This window comes from Littorina saxatilis, linkage group LG10 (genome assembly GCF_037325665.1).
Source record: "Littorina saxatilis isolate snail1 linkage group LG10, US_GU_Lsax_2.0, whole genome shotgun sequence".
NCBI lineage: Eukaryota > Metazoa > Mollusca > Gastropoda > Littorinimorpha > Littorinidae > Littorina > Littorina saxatilis.
The window spans coordinates 45,749,227-45,763,612 of NC_090254.1; the positions used below are offsets into that span (position 1 = coordinate 45,749,227).

Genomic DNA, 14,386 nt, shown 5'->3' on the forward strand with positions numbered 1-14,386 from the left:
TACTTGGTTCACACACCGTGTTATAAAGCGATCAACACCTCACACTGAATAATATTTTCCATGGTTCACACGCCGTGTTATAAAGCGATCAACTCCTCACACAGAAGCATCTTTTACTTGGTTCACACGCCGTGTTATAAAGCGATCAACACCTCACACTGAAACATCTTTTACTCGGTTCACACACCATGTTAAATATTTCGTTTTACAGGGATCACGTGACCGCCGCTCAAGTAAGTACCCTCAAAATCGACCAGACAAAAACGGAAGGGCCGAATGAAAAATCGACAAAAAATCACAATTGCCAAAACTTTGCAACTTTGACATCCTGAACAGATTGCTTTGTTTTGCTACCTTGCGTATTTCGTGTGCTATGCTAGTCCTACTGATGCAGGTGTCGATCGCAAGAGCGGTCAAAAATCGGGACCTTTTGCGTCATTTTTGACATGACACTGGTCGATTGTGAGGGTACCCTTACTTGAGTGGCGGTCACGTGATCCCTGTAAACGAAATATTTACTCCAAAAGGTGATCTTGAAGGTTAAGTGAACGGCCTTAACTGGTATATAAAGTTTAAATGAAATGACACGGGGATTAACGCTTTAATTTGGGTTTGAAATCTGTTACAATAATTTGTTGGCTAAGTTTAGTAAGCAGACGTGAGCCAAGTTTGGCCATCCCAAACTGCTAGGATCCTCGATGGCTCGCAAGATATATACTGTTAATCGTCGTTCTTAACGACTCCTTGCAGGTTTGGTTTTCCAAAAGTACCCTATGACACGAGTCAAGTGGCAAAGAACATACCCTGATATTCCCGTCTCAGTCGGTGCAGCTTTTAGTCATAATTCGACGGACACACAGACAGACACACTGAAACGAGCTTTATAAGTTAGATGCCTTAATTGTTGGAAGCGTCGTGTCTCTCGGATCGATAAAGTCTTCATTGGTGGAAGCGTCGTGTCTCGCGAATCAATAAAGTCTTCATTGGTGGAAGCGTCGTGTCTCTCGGATCAATAAAGCCTTCATTGGTGGAAGCGTCGTGTCTCTCGGATCAATAAAGTCTTCATTGGTGGAAGCGTCGTGTCTCTCGGATCAATAAAGCCTTCATTGGTGGAAGCGTCGTGTCTCTCGGATCAAAAAAGCCTTCATTGGTGGAAGCGTCGTGTCTCTCGGATCAATAAAGCCTTCATTGGTGGAAGCGTCGTGTCTCTCGGATCAATAAAGCCTTCATTGGTGGAAGCGTCGTGTCTCTCGGATCAATAAAGCCTTCATTGGTGGAAGCGTCGTGTCTCTCGCATCAATAAAGCCTTCATTGGTGGAAGCGTCGTGTCTCTCGGATCAATAAAGCCTTCATTGGTGGAAGCGTCGTGTCTCTCGGATCAATAAAGCCTTCATTGGTGGAAGCGTCGTGTCTCTCGGATCAATAAAGCCTTCATTGGTGGAAGCGTCGTGTCTCTCGGATCAATAAAGTCTTCATTGGTGGAAGCGTCGTGTCTCTCGGATCAATAAAGCCTTCATTGGTGGAAGCGTCGTGTCCCTCGGTTCAATAAAGCCTTCATTGGTGGAAGCGTCGTGTCTCTCGGATCAATAAAGCCTTCATTGGTGGAAGCGTCGTGTCTCTCGGATCAATAAAGCCTTCATTGGTGGAAGCGTCGTGTCCCTCGGATCAATAAAGCCTTCATTGGTGGAAGCGTCGTGTCTCTCGGATCAATAAAGCCTTCATTGGTGGAAGCGTCGTGTCCCTCGGATCAATAAAGAAGCTGGTTTTGCAACAAGGCTTCAGACATAATTTTTTAATCATTTTTTTTTTAATCAAAATGTATTACAAGTGCTTGTGGAAATTCTGTTCATATGATTTGTGTAGAAAACGAACTCAGTAAAGTGCTTGTAATGAAATGTTTGTTTACATGTGGTTAATAAAAATGTGAGTTAAACTGGTTACGTACGTGTAACATAAAACACTATACAATCAGCATTTTATTTCACAAACAGTTGAGAAGAAAGAGTGTGAAGATGAGTTATGGTAAGGGTAATTGGGGGAGAGGGGGGGGGGGGCACAAGGATACTGTGTCACAGCAATTCGCAAGGAGAACGAAGGACAAGCTCGCGGCACAAGGGGGGAAGGAAAGCCACCGGGGGGTGGGGCACAAGGGAGGGAGGAAAGCCACGGCAATTCAGTAAAAGGAGGGGGGGGGGGGGGCGAGAGATGACATTGTGTTGACATTATTAAATACCCGGCATCCATAACTGCCTACACTGTCAGCTGTGTGTCACCACTCTGTCTTCCCCGTGCCGGAAGCGACCTGTTCTTCTTGGCAGTCTGTGTGTGTAGGCTGATTGTGAAGGTGCCAGCTTTTGTTTCTTGCAACACAACTCACTGATACCGTCAGTGTCTTTAGCCTGACAATACCAGCCGGCAGTTATCTCTCTTCTTCTTGATCGTCATCTGTGGAAGTGCTCTTCTCTTCTTCTTGATCGTCATCTGTGGAGGTGCTCTTCTCTTCTTCTTGATCGTCATCTGTGGAGGTGCTCTTCTCTTCTTCTTGATCGTCATCTGTGGAGGTGCTCTTCTCTTCTTCTTGATCGTCATCTGTGGAAGTGCTCTTCTCTTCTTCTCACCGGTTCTAGTCTAGGGTCTGTATAGCCTGTTCCGTGACGGAACCTCACAATCTTATAATCTCTGTCCAAACCGACCGTCTGGACTTTCTGTGAGCTTAGTGTCCGACCGTCTAGACTGATTGTGTCTTCCCTATATGTGTGCCAGTGATGCACTTTGACCGTCTAGACTGATTGTGTCTTCCCTATAGATATGTGTGCCAGTGATGCACTTTGTCCGTCTAGACTTCTTCAAACAACAATGTCCGAGTTCTGACAAATCTGCACCAACGTGGAAGTACATTGGCATACATATAATTATACTGTGTGCATGTGGCTCATGCAACGGTGAGGCAGGGATAGATATAACTGGGTATAGACAGCAACAACAGCTGTGCCTACGTGGAAGTACCAAGGCAATTCTTGACATACCGGTATAACAGTGTGACAGAGAGAGAGACACACATAGATATAACTGTGCCCTGGTCTAGACAAAACAAATCTGTGCCCATGTGGAAGTACCAAGGCATATCTTGACATACCGGTATAACACTGTGACACAGAGAGAGACACACATAGATATAACTGTGCGGCCTAGGTCAAGACAAAACAAATCTGTGCCCACGTGGAAGTACCAAGGCATATCTTGACACATATACCGTACGGCTTCTGCGACGAAAACGTCTGCCTTCTGGTCAGTGTGTGTGTTTGTGTTTGTTTGTTTGCTTGTGTGTGTGTGTGTGGGTGTGTGTGCATGTGTGTGTGTGTGTGTGTGTGTGTGTGTGTGTCTATTTGTTTGGTTTTTGTTTGGTTGTTTGGTTGTTAGTTTGTGTGTTTGTTTGGTTGTTTGGTTGTTTGGTTAATGTTTTCTTTATTTGTGTGTTTCTTTGTAAGTTAGTTTTGTTGTGATTGTGTATGTGTGCGGGGTTTTGTTTGTTTCGTGTAGAACAGGGTTGGTATCTGAGCGGTCAGCTGGAGCACTAGGTTGACGAGGTCAGCGGAGTGAGACAGGTGTAGACAGGTGTAGATATGATTAAAGGCTCAGGGGCTCACCGCGATGACGGACGGGGGGGGGGGGGGGGGGGGTGTCGGGGCGGGGGAAAGGGGGGAGGGGTCACCCTGAGTGTTTGTCAATGGCTGGCGTGACTACCTCGTCTCCATCCCTGTCACAAAAGTGGTGTGTAATTCCCGCCCGCCCGCCCCCCCCCCCTCCGCCCCCATTGCCCTCCTCCGGCCAGTCGACTGGCGTGGTGAGTAGATCTATAGAGTGTCTATTTCAATCCAGGATCCAAAAAGAGAAAACTGAATTTGGAGAGATCATGATATGACGCCAGGTAGTAAAACACACACCCACCGTAAGCAGAAACTCTCGGTAAGCCAACCCAAACTGAAAGCAGTATACACGGCTCACAGAGCAAACACAGGATCAGATGTATGTATCTATGTCCTATCTGTTTTCAGTCCCATCATGGCGGTGTATGTATCTATGTCCTATCTGTTTTCAGTCCCATCATGGCGGTGTATGTATCTATGTCCTATCTGTTTTCAGTCCCATCATGGCGGTGTATGTATCTATGTCCTATCTGTTTTCAGTCCCATCATGGCGGTGTCTGTATCTATGTCCTATCTGTTTTCAGTCCCATCATGGCGGTGTATGTATCTATGTCCTATCTGTTTTCAGTCCCATCATGGCGGTGTATGTATCTATGTCCTATCTGTTTTCAGTCCCATCATGGCGGTGTTTGTGCTTCGCGTGGTAACAGTGACCGGCAGCGTGTGAGCGAGTGACCGGCAGCGTGTGAGCGAGTGACCGGCAGCGTGGTAACAGTGACCGGCAGCGTGTGAGCGAGTGACCGGCAGCGTGTGAGCGAGTGACCGGCAGCGTGGTAACAGTGACCGGCAGCGTGTGAGCGAGTGCGCGGTCTGGCAGCGTTAACCTTCACTTTCGGTGTCAGCATCGCCAAGACAACTGCATCACCGTGGTAACAGTCACCCAGACAACTGTATCACCGTGGAAACAGTCACCAAGACAACTGTATCACCGTGGTAACAGTCACCAAGACAACTGTATCACCGTGGAAACAGTCACCAAGACAACTGTATCACCGTGGTAACAGTCACCAAGACAACTGTATCACCGTGGAAACGGACGCAGACATCATGCTAGTCCCCTGCTATGTGAGTGTCTTTAACCCTGCGGCGGGTGGTCGTCATAGCAACGGCCTGGTTCCCGCCGCAGGGGAGCTGACGAAGGGGGGTTCCAGCAGCCCCCCAGTGACCCCTATGACCCCAGTGACCCCAGTGAACACAATGAGCACCGTGAACACGATGAACAATGTGAACAGTGTGAGCTTGCTAAACGAGTTCGTCACCTTTTTCAACTCTGGTGTCGCCGTATCAGCCCCAGTGTCGCCCTCAGCGTCGTGAGTATACTATCTTCTCTTCCTGCTTTCCTGTCCGCTTTCCCCTGGCCTTTGGTTTTTGGTTTCCTGGCCTTTGGTTTCCTGGCCTTTGGTTTCCTGGCCTTTGGTTTCCTGGCCTTTGGTTTCCTGGCCTTTGGTTTCCTGGCCTTTCCTGTTCTTTTGTTTCCTGTTCTTTTGTTTTTCATGCATTTGGTTTCCTGTTTTTTGGTTTCCTGGCCTTTGGTTTCCTGTTCTTTTCTTTCCAAATCTTTTGTTTCCTGTCCTTTTGTTTCCTGTCCTTTTGTTTCCAAATCTTTTGTTTCCTATTCTTTTGTTTTCTGGCTTTTTGTTTGCTGTTCATTTGTTTGCTGTTTTTCGGATTCCCTTTCTTCTGATTGCTGTTATATTGTTTCCTGGACTTTCCTGTCATGTTCTGTTGTATCCTTGTCTTTTGTTTCCTGTTCTTTTATTACCTGTTTTTTTTTTAAATTGCTGGCCTGATCTTTTGTCCGCCTCCATTTCTTTCCTTTAGTTGCCTGTCCTTCCCCATACTTTCCTGTCTCACCCTTTCATTTTGGTTTTGTTCCTGTCTCTTTGTTTTGTCTCTTTGTTTTGTCTCTTCGCGTGACCCGTGAGTAACAGTGTGTATGTATTAAAGTGAGTAACAGTGAGAATGTATTAAAGCGAGTAACAGTGTGTATGTATTAAAGTGAGTAACAGTGTGTATGTATTAAAGTGAGTAACAGTGTGTATGTATTACAGTGAGTAACAGTGTGTATGTATTAAAGTGAGTAACAGTGTGTATGTATTACAGTGAGTAACAGTGTGTATGTATTAAAGTGAGTAACAGTGTGTATGTATTACAGTGAGTAACAGTGTGTATGTATTACAGTGAGTAACAGTGTGTATGTATTAAAGTGAGTAACAGTGTGTATGTATTACAGTGAGTAACAGTGTGTATGTATTAAAGTGAGTAACAGTGTGTATGTATTAAAGTGAGTAACAGTGTGTATGTATTACAGTGAGTAACAGTGTGTATGCATTAAAGTGAATAACAGTGTGTATGTATTACAGTGAGTAACAGTGTGTATGCATTAAAGTGAATAACAGTGTGTATGTATTAAAGCGAGTAACAGTGTGTATGTATTAAAGTGAGTAACAGTGCGTATGTATTAAAGTGAGTAACAGTGCGTATGTATTAAAGTGAGTAACAGTGCGTATGTATTAAAGTGAGTAACAGTGCGTATGTATTAAAGTGAGTAACAGTGTGTATGTATTAAAGTGAGTGCCTTGGTCTGAATAGTGATGCATGTAGAGCACTGGCAATGACGAGTGAAAGTCGACTCGAGTGACACATGAGTTACGACAGTCACTGGCAATGACGAGTGAAAGTCGAGTGACACCTGAGTTACGACAGTCACTGGCAATGACGAGTGAAAGTCGAATGACACCTGAGTTACGATAGTTGCTGACACCACCAACAAGTACTACTCGCACCGAGCAGAGTGGTCGCTGACAACTCACTTAGACTCGGAGACAGAGCTAACATTCACTCCCCTGACAACTCACTTAAAGACAGAGGTAACATTCACCCCCCCCCCCCCCCTGACAACTCACTTAGAGACAGAGCTAACATTCACTCCCCTGACAACTCACTTAAAGACAGAGGTAACATTCACCCCCCCCCCCTGACAACTCACTTAGAGACAGAGCTAACATTCACTCCCCTGACAACGCACTTAGAGACAGAACTAACATTCACTCCCTCTGACAACTCACTCAGAGACAGAGCTAACATTCACCCCCCTGACAACTCACTTAGAGACAGAGCTAACATTCACCCCCCTGACAACTCACTTAGAGACAGAGCTAACATTCACCCCCCTGACAACTCACTTAGAGACAGAGCTAACATTCACTCCCCTGACAACTCACGTAGAGACAGAGGTAACATTCACTCCCCTGACAACTCACTCAGAGACAGAGGTAACATTCACTCCCCCCTGACAACTCACTTAGAGACAGAGGTAACATTCACTCCCCTGACAACTCACTTAGAGACAGAGCTAACATTCACCCCCCTGACAACTCACTTAGAGACAGAGCTAACATTCACTCCCCTGACAACTCACTTAGAGACAGAGCTAACATTCACTCCCCTGACAACTCACTTAGAGACAGAGCTAACATTCACCCCCCTGACAACTCACTTAGAGACAGAGCTAACATTCACTCCCCTGACAACTCACTTAGAGACAGAGCTAACATTCACTCCCCTGACAACTCACTTAGAGACAGAGCTAACATTCACTCCCCTGACAACTCACTTAGAGACAGAGCTAACATTCACTCCCCCCTGACAACTCACTTAGAGACAGAGGTAACATTCACTCCCCTGACAACTCACTTAGAGACAGAGGTAACATTCACACCCCCCTGACAAACTCACTTAGAGACAGAGCTAACATTCACTCCCCTGACAACTCACTTACAGACAGAGGTAACATTCACTCCCCTGACAACTCACTTAGAGACAGAGCTAACATTCACTCCCCCCTGACAACTCACTTAGAGACAGAGGTAACATTCACTCCCCTGACAACTCACTTAGAGACAGAGCTAACATTCACCCCCCTGACAACTCACTTAGAGACAGAGGTAACATTCACTCCCCTGACAACTCACTTAGAGACAGAGCTAACATTCACTCCCCCCTGACAACTCACTTAGAGACAGAGCTAACATTCACCCCCCTGACAACTCACTTAGAGACAGAGCTAACATTCACCCCCCTGACAACTCACTTAGAGACAGAGCTAACATTCACCCCCCTGACAAACTCACTTAGAGACAGAGCTAACATTCACTCCCCTGACAACTCACTTACAGACAGAGGTAACATTCACTCCCCTGACAACTCACTTAGAGACAGAGGTAACATTCACTCCCCTGACAACTCACTTAGAGACAGAGCTAACATTCACTCCCCTGACAACTCACTTAGAGACAGAGGTAACATTCACTCCCCTGACAACTCACTTAGAGACAGAGCTAACATTCACTCCCCTGACAACTCACTCAGAGACAGAGGTAACATTCACTCCCCTGACAACTCACTTAGAGACAGAGCTAACATTCACCCCCCTGACAACTCACTTAGAGACAGAGGTAACATTCACTCCCCTGACAACTCACTTAGAGACAGAGCTAACATTCACTCCCCTGACAACTCACTTAGAGACAGAGGTAACATTCACTCCCCTGACAACTCACTTAGAGACAGAGGTAACATTCACTCCCCTGACAACTCACTTAGAGACAGAACTAACATTCACCCCCCTGACAACTCACTTAGAGACAGAGCTAACATTCACTCCCCTGACATTTCACTTAGAGACAGAGCTAACATTCACCCCCCTGACAACTCACTTAGAGACAGAGCTAACATTCACTCCCCTGACAACTCACTTAGAGACAGAGCTAACATTCACTCCCTCTGACAACTCACTTAGATACAGAGGTAACATTCACTCCCCCCTGACAACTCACTTACAGACAGAGGTAACATTCACTCCCCCCTGACAACTCACGTAGAGACAGAGCTAACATTCACCCCCCTGACAACTCACTTAGAGACAGAGGTAACATTCACTCCCCTGACAACTCACTTAGAGACAGAGCTAACATTTACTCCCCCCTGACAACTCACTTAGAGACAGAGCTAACATTCACCCCCCTGACAACTCACTTAGAGACAGAGCTAACATTCACTCCCCTGACAACTCACTTAGAGACAGAGCTAACATTCACCCCCCTGACAACTCACTTAGAGACAGAGCTAACATTCACCCCCCTGACAACTCACTTAGAGACAGAGGTAACATTCACTCCCCTGACAACTCACTTAGAGACAGAGCTAACATTTACTCCCCCCTGACAACTCACTTAGAGACAGAGCTAACATTTACCCCCCTGACAACTCACTTAGAGACAGAGCTAACATTCACTCCCCTGACAACTCACTTACAGACAGAGGTAACATTCACTCCCCCCTGACAACTCACTTAGAGACAGAGCTAACATTCACTCCCCTGACAACTCACTTAGAGACAGAGGTAACATTCACTCCCCTGACAACTCACTTAGAGACAGAGCTAACATTCACTCCCCTGACAACTCACTTAGAGACAGAGCTAACATTCACTCCCCTGACAACTCACTTAGAGACAGAGGTAACATTCACCCCCCTGACAACTCACTTAGAGACAGAGCTAACATTCACTCCCCTGACAACTCACTTAGAGACAGAGGTAACATTCACCCCCCTGACAACTCACTTAGAGACAGAGCTAACATTCACTCCCCTGACAACTCACTTAGAGACAGAGCTAACATTCACTCCCCTGACAACTCACTTAGAGACAGAGGTAACATTCACTCCCCTGACAACTCACTTAGAGACAGAGCTAACATTCACTCCCCTGACAACTCACTTAGAGACAGAGCTAACATTTACCCCCCTGACAACTCACTTAGAGACAGAGCTAACATTCACTCCCCTGACAACTCACTTAGATACAGAGCTAACATTCACTCCCCTGACAACTCACTTAGAGACAGAGCTAACATTCACTCCCCCCTGACAACTCACTTAGAGACAGAGCTAACATTCACTCCCCCCTGACAACTCACTTAGAGACAGAGCTAACATTCACTCCCCCCTGACAACTCACTTAGAGACAGAGCTAACATTCACTCCCCCCTGACAACTCACTTAGAGACAGAGCTAACATTCACTCCCCCCTGACAACTCACTTAGAGACAGAGCTAACATTCACTCCCCTGACAACTCACTTAGAGACAGAGCTAACATTCACTCCCCCCTGACAACTCACTTAGAGACAGAGCTAACATTCACTCCCCCCTGACAACTCACTTAGAGACAGAGCTAACATTCACTCCCCCCTGACAACTCACTTAGAGACAGAGCTAACATTCACTCCCCCCTGACAACTCACTTAGAGACAGAGCTAACATTCACTCCCCTGACAACTCACTTAGAGACAGAGCTAACATTCACTCCCCCCTGACAACTCACTTAGAGACAGAGCTAACATTCACTCCCCTGACAACTCACTTAGAGACAGAGGTAACATTCACCCCCCTGACAACTCACTTAGAGACAGAGCTAACATTCACTTCCCTGACAACTCACTTAGAGACAGAGCTAACATTCACTCCCCTGACAACTCACTTAGAGACAGAGCTAACATTCACTCCCCTGACAACTCACTTAGAGACAGAACTAACATTCACTCCCCTGACAACTCACTTAGAGACAGAGCTAACATTCACCCCCCTGACAACTCACTTAGAGACAGAGCTAACATTCACTCCCCCCTGACAACTCACTTAGAGACAGAGCTAACATTCACTCCCCTGACAACTCACTTAGAGACAGAGCTAACATTCACTCCCCTGACAACTCACTTAGAGACAGAGCTAACATTCACTCCCCTGACAACTCACTTAGAGACAGAACTAACATTCACCCCCCTGACAACTCACTCAGAGACAGAACTAACATTCACTCCCCTGACAACTCACTTAGAGACAGAACTAACATTCACTCCCCTGACAACTCACTTAGAGACAGAGCTAACATTCACTCCCCTGACAACTCACTTAGAGACAGAGCTAACATTCACCCCCCCTGACAACTCACTTAGAGACAGAGCTAACATTCACTCCCCTGACAACTCACTTAGAGACAGAGCTAACATTCACTCCCCTGACAACTCACTTAGAGACAGAGCTAACATTCACTCCCCTGACAACTCACTTAGAGACAGAACTAACATTCACTCCCCTGACAACTCACTTAGAGACAGAGCTAACATTCACCCCCCTGACAACTCACTTAGAGACAGAGCTAACATTCACTCCCCCCTGACAACTCACTTAGAGACAGAGCTAACATTCACTCCCCTGACAACTCACTTAGAGACAGAGGTAACATTCACCCCCCTGACAACTCACTTAGAGACAGAGCTAACATTCACTCCCCCCTGACAACTCACTTAGAGACAGAGGTAACATTCACCCCCCTGACAACTCACTTAGAGACAGAACTAACATTCACCCCCCCCTGACAACTCACTTAGAGACAGAGCTAACATTCACTCCCCTGACAACTCACTTAGAGACAGAGGTAACATTCACCCCCCTGACAACTCACTTAGAGACAGAACTAACATTCACCCCCCCTGACAACTCACTTAGAGACAGAGCTAACATTCACTTCCCTGACAACTCACTTAGAGACAGAGCTAACATTCACTCCCCTGACAACTCACTTAGAGACAGAGCTAACATTCACTCCCCTGACAACTCACTTAGAGACAGAGCTAACATTCACTCCCCCCTGACAACTCACTTAGAGACAGAACTAACATTCACTCCCCTGACAACTCACTTAGAGACAGAGCTAACATTCACTCCCCTGACAACTCACTTAGAGACAGAGCTAACATTCACTCCCCTGACAACTCACTTAGAGACAGAACTAACATTCACTCCCCTGACAACTCACTTAGAGACAGAGCTAACATTCACTCCCCTGACAACTCACTTAGAGACAGAGCTAACATTCACTCCCCCCTGACAACTCACTTAGAGACAGAGCTAACATTCACTCCCCTGACAACTCACTTAGAGACAGAGCTAACATTCACTCCCCTGACAACTCACTTAGAGACAGAGGTAACATTCACTCCCCTGACAACTCACTTAGAGACAGAGCTAACATTCACTCCCCTGACAACTCACTTAGAGACAGAGCTAACATTCACTCCCCTGACAACTCACTTAGAGACAGAGCTAACATTCACTCCCCTGACAACTCACTTAGAGACAGAGCTAACATTCACTCCCCTGACAACTCACTTAGAGACAGAGGTAACATTCACTCCCCTGACAACTCACTTAGAGACAGAGCTAACATTCACTCCCCTGACAACTCACTTAGAGACAGAGCTAACATTCACTCCCCTGACAACTCACTTAGAGACAGAGCTAACATTCACCCCCCTGACAACTCACTTAGAGACAGAGCTAACATTCACTCCCCTGACAACTCACTTAGAGACAGAGCTAACATTCACTCCCCTGACAACTCACTTAGAGACAGAGCTAACATATGCATTCACCTCCCTGACAACTCACTTACAGACAGAGCTAACATTCACTCCCCTGACAACTCACTTAGAGACAGAGCTAACATTCACCCCCCTGACAACTCACTTAGAGACAGAGCTAACATTCACACCCCTGACAACTCACTTAGAGACAGAGCTAACATTCACTCCCCTGACAACTCACTTAGAGACAGAGCTAACATATGCATTCACCCCCCTGACAACTCACTTACAGACAGAGCTAACATTCACTCCCTCTGACAACTCACTTAGAGACAGAGCTAACATATGCATTCACCCCCCTGACAACTCACTTACAGACAGAGCTAACATTCACTCCCTCTGACAACTCACTCAGAGACAGAGCTAACATTCACACCCCTGACAACTCACTTAGAGACAGAGCTAACATATGCATTCACCCCCCTGACAACTCACTTACAGACAGAGCTAACATTCACTCCCTCTGACAACTCACTCAGAGACAGAGCTAACATTCACTCCCCTGACAACGCACTTAGAGACAGAGGTAACATTCACTCCCCTGACAACTCACTTACAGACAGAGGTAACATTCACTCCCCTGACAACTCACTTAGAGACAGAGGTAACATTCACTCCCCTGACAACTCACTTAGAGACAGAGCTAACATTCACTCCCCTGACAACTCACGTAGAGACAGAGCTAACATTCACTCCCCTGACAACTCACTTAGAGACAGAGCTAACATTCACTCCCCTGACAACTCACGTAGAGACAGAGCTAACATTCACACCCCTGACAACTCACTTACAGACAGAGCTAACATTCACTCCCCTGACAACTCACTTAGAGACAGAGGTAACATTCACACCCCTGACAACTCACTTACAGACAGAGGTAACATTCACACACCCTTGACAACTCACTTAGAGACAGTGCTAACATTCACCCCCCTGACAACTCACTCAGAGACAGAGCTAACATTCACCCCCCTGACAACTCACTTAGAGACAGAGCTAACATTCACACCCCTGACAACTCACTTAGAGACAGAGCTAACATTCACTCCCCTGACAACTCACTTAGAGACAGAGCTAACATTCACTCCCCTGACAACTCACTTAGAGACAGAGCTAACATTCACTCCCCTGACAACTCACTTAGAGACAGAGCTAACATTCACTCCCCTGACAACTCACTTAGAGACAGAGGTAACATTCACTCCCCTGACAACTCACTTAGAGACAGAGGTAACATTCACTCCCCTGACAACTCACTTAGAGACAGACCTGACATTCACCCCCCCTCCCCCCTGACAACTCACTTGGAGACAGAGCTAACATTCACCCCCCCCCCCTGACAACTCACTTGGAGACAGAGCTAACATTCACTCCCCTGACAACTCACTTAGAGACAGAGGTAACATTCACACCCCCCCCCCCCCCCTGACAACTCACTTAGAGACAGAGCTAACATTCACTCCCCTGACAACGCACTTAGAGACAGAGCTAACATTCACTCCCCTGACAACTCACTTAGAGACAGAGCTAACATTCACTCCCCTGACAACTCACTTAGAGACAGAGCTAACATTCACTCCCCTGACAACTCACTTTGAGACAGAGGTAACATTCACTCCCCTGACAACTCACTTACAGACAGAGGTAACATTCACTCCCCTGACAACTCACTTAGAGACAGAGCTAACATTCACTCCCCTGACAACTCACTTAGAGACAGAGCTAACATTCACTCCCCTGACAACTCACTTACAGACAGAGGTAACATTCACTCCCCTGACAACTCACTTAGAGACAGAGCTAACATTCACTCCCCTGACAACTCACTTAGAGACAGAGCTAACATTCACTCCCCTGACAACTCACGTAGAGACAGAGCTAACATTCACTCCCCCCTGACAACTCACTTACAGACAGAGGGAACATTCACTCCCCTGACAACTCACTTAGAGACAGAGCTAACATTCACTCCCCCCTGACAACTCACTTACAGACAGAGGTAACATTCACTCCCCTGACAACTCACTTAGAGACAGAGCTAACATTCACTCCCCTGACAACTCACTTAGAGACAGAGCTAACATTCACTCCCCCCTGACAACTCACTTACAGACAGAGGTAACATTCACTCCCCTGACAACTCACTTAGAGACAGAGCTAACATTCACTCCCCTGACAACTCACTTAGAGA

The 14,386-nt window shown here is 46.4% G+C and overlaps 1 protein-coding gene across 2 annotated transcripts in view; it reads left to right on the plus strand.

Moving 5' to 3' along the window:
* Positions 1 to 2,244: 2,244 nt before the first annotated feature.
* LOC138978952 (receptor-transporting protein 3-like) overlaps positions 2,245 to 14,386 on the plus strand; it is a 294,059-nt gene continuing 281,917 nt past the window's right edge. For both annotated transcript variants that reach the window (XM_070351763.1, XM_070351762.1), the window contains exons 1-2: positions 2,245 to 3,288; positions 4,320 to 5,017. In XM_070351763.1, coding sequence (XP_070207864.1) covers positions 4,755 to 5,017 — 263 coding nt within the window. In that variant the 5' untranslated portion in view covers positions 2,245 to 3,288; positions 4,320 to 4,754. The remainder of the gene's footprint in view (positions 3,289 to 4,319; positions 5,018 to 14,386) is intronic.